An 11,206-nucleotide genomic window follows, 5' to 3' on the forward strand; every position below is an offset into this window, starting at 1 on the left:
ACTTTAGTTCCACCTGGAGTAAATCCACCAGCTACCCTGCAGTATACAAAGTCATTCAAACTAGCTGCTCCTTTACCAGCTTTGAGAACACTTTCATGATCAATCATTATAAAACATATCATATATATTATTCTGAAATGGACCAATCTGCAGAATGACTACTTTTACTGTCGCTACTTTCACTATATTTTGATGAGATTACTTTTCTACTTTCAATTGAGTCACATTTTGAATGCAGGACTTTTACTGTAACAGAGTATTCCTACACTCTGGTACTTCTACTTTTACTCAAGAACAAGATCTGAGTACTTCTACTTTGACTCAAGAACAAGATCTGAGTACTTCTACTTTGACTCAAGAACAAGATCTGAGTACTTCTGCGTTTACTCAAGTACAAGACCTGAGTACTTCTACTTCTACTCAAGTACAAGATCTGAGTACTTCTACTAAAGTACAAGATCTGAGTACTTTTACTCTAGTAGGCTAAATATCTATACTTATACTGTACCACCTCTGTTTATAGCCTATGAAAAAAACTATTAGAAAACGAAGGCTAAAGCTAACGTTAGCAGATAGTGACAATGTATGCTAGCTAGCTAGCTCAACGATTCCTTAAATAATATTGCGACAGAAAAACGTTTCAGTTCACATCACGCTCTGCCGCTCTGCTCTGAACGGCCCGTTCTAACAGCTGTTCACCAGCGGCTCAGTCTGTGCCACAGTGACTCCGCACAGTTAACGAACGCACCGTAGATAATGTAGCTGACCCTCATCCCGGAGCAGCAGAGATCAGCCGGCCTGACAGGCAGGAAGACTCGAGCACACAGCTCGCGCTCATAGACGCTCGCGCTTCATATATTAAAAAATAATACCAATGCGCGTCATGATGGCACATAATAACAGCTCGCGACCGCAGATTATTTCGGCAATTAGATAAAATGTAAATTATATTTGACGCACCTTTAGTTACATTTCCATGACTTTTCCAAAACTTTGGGAAAAATATTGTGTTCCATAACTTTTCCAGGGCCTGGAATTTGCATTTTGAATTTCCATGACTTTTCCAAACAAACGTTTCCACCAGTAACAGCATGAATTGGTTGCACCCCTCTTCTGCTTACAACTGTTTCTCTCTGTGTCTCTGTCCATGGTGCTGAAATACCCAGTTTCCCACTCAAACGCTAATCGTTCTGTCTGTCTCTGTCCATGGTCCTGAATTCCAGTATTAGTCCTCTCCACAGTATCGAAGCATTCTTTCGTTGCCTCTATCCACGCATAAAGTGACATCATGCAGTCGTGGGTTGGATGTTCTTACCTTGAGGAAGGAGAGGTTGCGGTTCCGATCGATGCTGGTGATCTCCAAGTTGCCCATGACCACCTCACAGTTCTCGAAGAGCTTCTTCAGGGTGCGGTACTGCAGGTCCAGGTCCGACAGAGTGCTCAGCTTGTTCTCAGTGCCGGGACAAACTGGAATGGAAAACATAAATAAAATGACGTCAATTTAGCACGCAAACGTTTGACGATAAAGCTGAAAAGTCAAGTTTGAACACAGCTAAAAACAACACATTTTCCGAAAAGGGAATACAAAAATGTAGACGGTAAATCAGTCTGAAGGGAGTTGGCTTGGGATGTAAACGGCCGCCGGTTCAAGTCCCAATCAGACCAAAGTGTGGATTGGTATATGTACTGTATAGGATTGTGAGAATTGTGCATGTGTTCATGTGTGTATTGTGCCCTATGTGTGTTGTGTGAATAACTTAATCTCCCCTCAGGGATTACTAAAGTATCTTTCTTTTTAGTTTAATTATTAGTGGTACATTTGACAAAAATACATGACTTTTCCCTCGAAAACTCATTTTCTTTGATTCCACTTACAGAGATATAACACCAGACTGTACATGCATGCTTCAATGACTACTGTAGAGCAGAGTCTCGAAGAAACGTTAGAATCAGTCTGATAATGAAAGGAGAATAATGGGCAAGAAAAGACAAAAGGAGAGAGATTCCGGCAGGGGGGAGGGGGGGGGGGGGATTTCAGGATGAAAACCATGCATGAGAGACTAACAGAAAGGGAAGAGATGAAGGACAGAGGGAGTGGTTGTAGAGGAAGAATAGGTCGGGAGATTAGGTAAATTGCTAAAAGGAGGGCAGACGTGACCCTTGACAATGAAGGAAGCTCCGACAGAGGAGACTTTGAGAGGAACAAGTGGGGGGGGGGGGGGGGTGAGAGGGGCGGATATAATTTCTCCGAGGCACTGACCTACAGTCTGGGTCTGGCACCGGCGCACCGTTTAATCAAAGATATTCAAATTGCATTGGATGACCTTTACAGAGGGGTTTCACTCGGAGACTTTATACGCGGCTGTCAACATTACAAGACTTTGAAGATATTACGGAGAGTACAAACTGCTCCATTGGTGTGTGGGAAGGAAGGGCAATTAGAACGTTGTAGATTTTCAGCCAACCACAACAATTATGTAAGCTCAGGAACACAGATATTGCTTCCAACAGCCCTCAAGCAAACAAGAGTTTACCAATCCATGCTAATGGCATGAGAATTACAGCACATGTATACAGACCTGCGCTTGTAAGTCTAACCAATTAGAAAGAAATGTACTTGTAAACGTTCTAATCGAACACGGACGAATAAACGACTCCAAGAGGGAAGATCTCCTCCGAGGCCAAATGCACTACTCAGTGTTAAAATGTGGGAGAACTATTTTTCTATCAACCCTCGATTGCATTTGGGCCCAAAATGTTATGAGGTACTTCACGGTCCACGCTTCATTCGTCCACCAAACTTAATGAAACACCGTTATTTTTGTATTTCTGCTGACAAACAGTGAAAAGACATCTGTAAGCTAACACTACCGCCTTTTGGAGAAGTGAAAAAAACACGTTATCCTTCCTTAAAAGCGACTGTTACAATTCACAAAAGCCAATGAATGTTCTTCATGGCTGAACAAAACTAGTATAACAAATAAACTCTAGCAAGGACCAACATGGTACCTTTGAATCCTGACCTTAATATATCTTACCAAGAACGTGAGACAAGAATTCTGTAAATGTTTGTGCAGTGGACTAATGCAGCAGCTACCACTGTAATTAGTTCCTGGCGTACCCACCCATCAAGCACTCCCCCCCCGTCCCCCCCGTCCCCCGTCGCTGCCAGGCTCTCCAGCAGTCAGTCAGTCAGTCAGTCAGCTCCCCTGCCTCCGTCTTGCCACCATCTGCTCCGTTCAGCTGGCACCGTCGCCACGTTACCGCGGGCACGACCGGAGGTTTGTGTGCACCGGGATGGAGCTTGGCTCAAAGTAATTAAACTGCTCATTAAAGTTTGTCAGCGGTTCAACGTTTCACCTTCTTTTGATATAATATAATAATTCCTTCGGGCTTAACATGCTGAGCCAAACCTTATTCAAACTTTAGGGAATTAAGATAACGTACAAGAGAAATATGATTCGAATATTTCAGCTTAGAAAAAGTGAATAAATAGGAAAATAATTACAAAATGCTGGATTATTTAAACAACATTTTTAGGGTGCTACTTACATGATTTACACATGTTTTTAAATATAAAGGTTGTTGGCAACACAGGGCACGCATAGTGAAGAAAAGACTTGCAAACGGGTGCAATGTCTTTCTTTGAATAAAGACACTATAATTGCATTTATTGTGTTTGTGTAAACTAAACACTTGGTACGAGTTGAGTTTGTTTTGAGGCTAGAGAAGAAGCGTTCTTCTTTTGTCGTATTACATTAAAGAGATCTTTCTCAGGGTATCCTTGGGCAGCTCAGATATCTCTTCTTTTCACCCCGCCAATGTTAAACTACTCCACCCTCAAGGCTCGCTGCACATGTTTGTACCTGAAATGAACTATAATTATTATAGATTATATTCAGCTTCAAAGATATTTAACAGAAAATGTGCGACCTTTAAAAGGACATCAAATGTTTGGATTTCATTCAGAGGGTATTATATGTTTTCGGCCTTTTGTTTACTTTTGCACTGCATTGAAATGATAACCTGCAATGTAAAATAGGGCCCTTTTAAGTGAACTTAACACGATGTCATATGAGTTTGCCCAAAGTGCACTGGTTTCAAACGAGTAGCCTGAGGGTATTTGCTGTAGTCTTTACTCTTATTGCAAAATGAATATCTTACATTTTTAACCTGTGAAGCCCCGAGCCTGTTTTTCAGGCCTCAGGCTCGAAAATGACATTCCCAGAACAAATGACCATATCTTCACTTCTAAAAGGAGTAAATTAATCATCTTGTTTCTCAAAGCAATGATAGACCTGTGAGTTGGATGTAGAAAAGTCAGAATCAATATAGAATTGTTTTTATTTTTAAAGTAAATTCAGATTGAACATAGTAAAACAAATAAAATTATAGTGTCCGTCCAAAAAAAACCACCCTTGAATGATGGGATGGTACTAAAAGCTTTAGGAATCCAAACTATAACATATAATAAGTATCTTGTATCAAGATTGATGCAAAACAAGAGACATTTGACCTTTTTAGACAGATTTAGCACAAAAAAACACTTCTGGGGTCATTTAGGTGCATTTTCCATATCTCTGGAACCCGTCGGTCGATTTTGATAATAATAATAATAATAAATAATATTTTTATAGCGCCTTTCAGGAAACCCAAGGTCGCTTTACAAGTCGGGTAGGGGGGGGGGGGAGTAGGGGAAAAAAGGCAGACAGGTTAAGGGGGTGGGGGGGGGGGGGGAAGTAGCGGAAAAATAAACCTATTAAACTAACTATACAGTGGCGAAAGCCTTGGTAAAAAGGTGCGTTTTGAGGGCTTTTTTGAAAATATCCAGGGTTGGGGCGCTGCGGATTTCAGGGGGGAGAGAGTTCCAGAGGGTGGGGGATGCCACACTGAAGGCTCTGTCACCAAAAGTCCGCAAGTCCGATTTTGATGATTGACACCTATTTTGAACCGTTAGAGCCAATAGAATCGAGGGGGAGGTTCCTAAAATCCATCTAAACATTACCCATTGAAGAGTGAGAGTGATGCGCACGCAGTTTGCCCAAAGAGAAAGCTATGTTACGCTCTGAAAATAGAAAAATAGGCTTATTGCTGATGGATTATCAGTAATCATTTCAAAGTGACACAGACACACTGGATTAACCTTCAGCAGCGTTGTTCTCGTTTTGATGCCATTGAACACGACTTTTGATCAGAAACCGCAAAGACTCTTTTCCGTGTTTCCTCCGTAAATGCTACGTGGTGTGATGTCTGGGTTTGTTTCCCCTGCCGCGAGTTCTGATCGCTCAGTGATGCCACTTATATTTCTAGAATCTGTGGAATGTCAGCTTGCTAATCGATATCTTGTTTGTCCAGATCTGATAAGTAATACGGGTATTTTTAACGTGAGTTCTGTGCTAAGTGCGTTAGCATTTGTTCGCTCGGGGCTCATTTAGACGCTTCTTGTGAGACTTGTGTTTTGTTTCGGTAAAATGGTTCGTATCGTCAGTTAGCTGAGTTTCTTCCCGCTAAGTGGGTATGACACATTCATCGTTTGTTAAATATTAAGAAGCCCTGAGAAACTGTGAAAAAAAAGAGATGTACAAGATGTAAGTTATGACTATTTTTCATGCTGCCAAAGTTTACAATTCCCACATCCAACTCCTAGAATCAAATAAGAAAAGAGAACAAATGCAGAGAAAAAAGAACTATTGCATAGTTGAACCGGCCCGTATATTGAGCAACATTGAGAGCTCATAAAGTGCCATATTGCTTTATAGATCGTCGGCTCTGCAAAGATGAGTGTGCTTTCCTCTCCTCTGTGATCCACCATATTGCAGTGTGGGACACAATGGCAGTGAGGGGACCTGAGCTATGGTGATAAAGGAGATTTGCTGACCGCACACACAGATGAATTATTAGATGAAATGATTTAAAAGCGGATACAAACTTAAAGGAAGTCTACAAGGAGCTCAAATTGGTCTGATCGATGCACGTGTGTGTGAGGAGTTCCTTCTAGCGTGTGCGATGAAAGGTTAGCGCGCGTCTGTAATCATCTGTTATTGAAACCTCCTCGCGGTGTGTGTGTGTGTGTGCGTGTGTGTGTGTGTGTGAGTTTAATGCCTGTGAGTGGTGATAAAAGATCAGAGGGGAAAAATAAGGAGAAAACAACTCTCAAAAGCCAATATCTGCCACACACACACACACACACACACACACACACACACACACACACACACACACACACACACACACACACACACACACACACACACACACACACACACACACACACACACACACACACACACACACACACACACACACACACACACACACACACACACACACACGGAGAAAAGAGGCACTCATTCAGGGTGAGTAAGCAGGTAAAATAGAATTGAGGGAGAGATCGAAAGAGAGACACAGTCGTGTATTTGGTAGAGTGGGAGCGACGTCCAGGAGCATTAGCATTCACATCGACACGCTCTACTGTAAATGCTCTTTTGTCTGGATCCATCTGCTCTACCTCTTTCTCCCTTTCTTAATTTATTTTTCTCTGCCTTCAGCCATTTATTTCTCCCTCTCTGCCCTCCCTCCCTGCCTCCTTTCTCCTCTCTGCCCTCCCTCCCTCCCTCCTTTCTCCTCTCTGCCGGGCTCGGCGGCGGCGGACAATGTAAGTATTGAGCCGTTGCCTTTTTTCCCCCCGTTAATGCATCGGGTGACACAGGGCCATGTGCACTTGACAGCTCCAGTGTGTGTGTATGTGTGTGTGTGTGTGTGTGTGTGTGTGGGGAGCAGATATCTGCCAATCAGGACAAAAGGCACTATCTTTACAGTCTTTGAGGAGACAGGAAAGGAAGCAGTACAAAAGAATACAGACTGTCTTTTCACCAAAGGATTTCCTTTTACCAAATTACAAGCTTGGTTTCTTGGCAGTTATGCTTCCCGTACATCATCCATGTGGCATATAAACCTAGCCAAAACATCTCCAACACGTACTACAAGAAAGAGGGTTCATTAAGTGTCTGCAAAAACACATTTAGTTTGATTGGAACTGAGGAAAATGTCTGCAAATGTTTCATGTCATAGAGCTGCTCAATTAATCGTATTTTAATCGCAATTACGATTATGGCTCGCAACGATTACGAAAACAACGTAATCGAAATAAAACAATACATTTTTTTATTTATTGGTTTTTCAGTTGAATTATACTTAAAGTTCAGGGTAATCAACCGTTAAAAACATACTGTTCATATTTTTTTTTTCTCCAATGAATTGATGTTTTCAAAGTAATAATCGTGATATCAATTATTGACCCAAATAATCGAGATTATGATTTTTGCCATAATCGAGCAGCCATATCAAATGGTTCCGTTTATACATTGAACTTGAATGATGGAGGTTAGGCATGGATGTCTAACGGTGAGATATGTCGTTGGGCAGCGTGCTTACAAGAGTTTTCGCCAAGTTTGGCAAATCAAGAGTTCCCATATAGATTACATGACTAATGTAGGCCCTGTGGAATGCATGCAACAACAAAAAAGGAAAATAATTGTAATCCTGCTGCATCGATTTCGGTTTTGAATCCTCCGTTGGCTTGTGAAAGAGATAGATGGTCAAAACTGAAAAGAAAAAGACAAATGGTCACGGAGGCAGGGAGATGAACAGAAGGGACGAACAGAGGAGCCAACAGACAAAAGGAGAACAATCGAAAAGAGAGAAGAACAAGCGAGCTCTTGGCAATATTATCGCATTGTACAATTCTTGGGGGGGGGGTCCATGCCCTCGGCAGCCCAGCAGAGCAGATAGCAGACTCTAATGCCTCAGTGCCTTCACTAGACGCTGTGTTTCCTGATCCAATTTGATGACAGCCATGTCTTTATAACCAACACGCAATAAGGACGGGAAAGACTTGAGTTGGCAGTCTCTGTAGACGGGGATGATTCCTTCCCCCCCCCCCCCCCCCCCGTTTGATTCTCGGTCCACTTCAAACAGTGTTGCATTTGATGTCTTTGTCTGGGTACATCTGTGTGTAAATACGCCTGTGTGAGTGCATTGAAGAATAAGTCGTAGCTGCGTAACCCAGTTTTGCTGCCGGCGCATCCCTTCAAGTTTCGTTCCTCGCCCCAAACTGACTGAATGTAATCTCCCTAAATTGAATTACAACTTAATCCTGTCTCACACCATTCTTCCTGGAACGGAGTTGAGTAACAATGAGGGAGCATCCTCTGTCTTTCAGAGAGATGTGTGTGGGCATGTTTCCACAGAGCCTGATCCACCCATGGTGTGAGAGACGAAGGCAGACAGTTACCTCCCCTCGTCTTCTCGCTGACATATTGAGCCGTGCCCGTTCTTATTTCTCACTACATATCTTCTCTCACGTTGCTGTTTCTTCTTTCGATTTTATTCTCTCTGCTTCCACACTCTCATCATGTCCTCCAAACTGTCTCATTGTTCTATCAGTTTGCTTGTCTGGTCTGGTCTTTTGACCCATTTAGCAGTCGCAGTAACGTAACACATACACGCCCTGCTTCCTTGGTGAATAACGTCAATACAGTTCAGGAGGTTCAGCAGGTGGACTTCGGCACAAGAAATAAAGTATATATGTAATATATAGGGATTTATCTCCTTACATTTGAATAACTGCCTAGCTTAGGTGGCATAGAGCATTTGAAAAAACTTCCAAAATGATGTCAAAACAAGCAAAAATAGAGTTTATAAAAGTCTTATGGAAATACTAAGACACAAATATAACCTCTTCAACAATTGGATGTAATGTGACATTTGATGAGATGTAAATAACCTCCAATACAATCATGTGCAAAAAAGATATCTTCTGTCTTCCTCCTTGCATTTCTGTTAGAAAATGGAGCTAGTTAAAGCCGGGGCAAAGAGGATATATATTTAGAGAGAGAGAGAAAAGGGCTGTAACCTTTAGGTTTTAAGCCGTAATGGCTGACTGAGTGGGTGGCGCGTTAACTGCAGGGGTCAGCATAAAGAGATGAACATGACATGAGTAAAAGAGAGCAGGTTCAAAGCTCTGCCGCAAGGTCACGGCTCTATTCAGCGCAAAGTTGTTATTTCCACTAAGGTTGTTTAATAAAAACTGCCTTCAGCTCAGTTAGTCACATTTAAAGCCTATTTAATACACAAACTGAGAGTATCCACCTGTCGAACAGTGCTTACGTTTGAAGCTATTCATTTCAGATGGAAACATTCAATTGGAGCTCGTTCTAGAACTCTTGTAAAAGTAAGAGCGTTCTCCACACGTTCAAGATGCGCTGGTGGAGAAAACAACACGTGCTGGCTGTCAGCTTGTTGCCGGTTTAGAGGGGCAAAGTAGGGGGCGATTAGTGGATGAAACCAGGTCCAACGCTACATGAGAGTGCAGGGTATTGGAACACTTATGATCTTTTGCGAATCTATCTTCTTACTGCTTCAGGTCTGTCAGATCAATAGAGTTCCATATAAAGCAATGATTGAAAGCATTAAGACATGTTTCTGACTTAGACCCGTGCTCAGCTCCGAACATGTGGTGCTTTGACACTCAACAAAGACTTTGATTGGTACACAAGTGCCAGTTCAAATGAGTTGCTGTCTAGAGCGTGAAGAGTCAAGATAATGAACGCACAACAATAATTATCCTCTTAAAGATCTTTAAGCATTCGTGGCTTCTTCAAACAAATGAGCCTCCACATCACCACCTGGGTTTGCTGCACCTCCATACCACACACACACACACACACACACACACACACACACACACACACACACACACACACACACACACACACACACACACACACACACACACACACACACACACACACACACACACACACACACACACACACACACACACACACACACACACACACACACACACACACACACACACACACACACACACACACACACACACACACACACACACACACACACACACAGGGGCTGACGAAGCAGCTATGGAGCTTAAAGGCTCAGCTAGAACATGGACTTACTGTATGTGAAATTAAGTTTCATCCCAACTATTAAACAGAAAGGAATCCCCTACTCCTGCAACATTTATGATAGTACAAATTACACTTTTTTTTACAGGGTAGTGGTTAATAGAATGGAAATACTTTTACATTCAATCTCAGATGTTTGATGTTCCTCCGCTTTTCAGTTCATTTGAATACATTGGTGCGATATAACGAAGTCTTCCAACACATTTAAAGGGCCGGCGTGACCCCTTGGGAAACAATTCGGGACGATTGTAAATGGAAAAAAGTATAGACTGATTTTAGTTGTTTTAAAATCGGGAATTTCTGAAGTACCCGTGACTTTTTGAGGAACTAGGTTAATCTATTCCTAATCAGCGCTCCGCTCCACATCCTTATCTCGGAAGGTGCTGCCTGATGAGACACTATGTTAATCCTGGCAAACTTACTTTTTCTACTCAATGAATTTGTGGTGAGTTCAACTTGGCACCAGTCCTCGTTGTGTGTTTTCCAGTGTCTGAGTTGGAATACAAGTCATCAAAGTTCCTTATGCGTTAATCAGAGGGGTAAAGCTGAATGTTGCCTGAGAGACCAAAAAAGGGAAAAATGCCAAAATATAAACTAGTGCTGACTTTTTTTCTGCCATCTAAAAGGTCACACAGGGTTGAGTATTCCTTAAGAGTCCATTCAGACAGAAACAGGGCCAACATATAAAAGCCATTTTTCTATGTTTTGCTTATTACGGCGCCCCCACTTTCCTGCAAGTTTAACTTCAAATTGTCCGGTCCGGGGGCCAGCGGGGGTCCGGAGCCATCAATCATATCTCAGCAGGGTTTCCTCCCCTTCATGCTCACCAACCGACCCCCTATAGTATTTTGTCCTTCCCTGATTTTTTTTGTAGCTTTGAGTGTCTTTTCCTCCTTTAACCTGTCTTTTTGTCCCTCGTTCTTCCTTCATCTTCAAACAACTCCCTTTTTTCTCTTCTCTCTCCGATAGACATTCACAATTAATCAGAACATATCATGATTTGGGCTTACCACAGCTAATTACCATGTTTGACTGCTACACTGGACAACAAAAAGCAGATGGGGAAAATTCAAATTCACTGAATTCAGGTGAAGAAGAAGTTATATTTCCATGCACAGATATTTAGCAGAAATATAGATATAAGAAGGCAGTGATCTATTGATTAAAATGTGATCAATATGATGAATGATGAAAAATTAAAATTGTCCTTAAAA

General features: G+C 42.0%; 1 protein-coding gene across 4 annotated transcripts in view; it reads right to left on the reverse strand.

Moving 5' to 3' along the window:
- LOC117539327 (receptor tyrosine-protein kinase erbB-4-like) overlaps positions 1-11,206 on the reverse strand; it is a 245,644-nt gene that overhangs the window by 126,266 nt on the left and 108,172 nt on the right. For all 4 annotated transcript variants that reach the window (XM_034205468.1, XM_034205465.1, XM_034205466.1 and 1 more), the window contains one exon: positions 1,316-1,467. In XM_034205468.1, the coding sequence (XP_034061359.1) occupies positions 1,316-1,467 (152 nt within the window). The remainder of the gene's footprint in view (positions 1-1,315; positions 1,468-11,206) is intronic.

The sequence above is a fragment of the Gymnodraco acuticeps genome, unplaced genomic scaffold (genome assembly GCF_902827175.1).
Source record: "Gymnodraco acuticeps unplaced genomic scaffold, fGymAcu1.1, whole genome shotgun sequence".
NCBI classification, from domain to species: Eukaryota; Metazoa; Chordata; class Actinopteri; order Perciformes; family Bathydraconidae; genus Gymnodraco; species Gymnodraco acuticeps.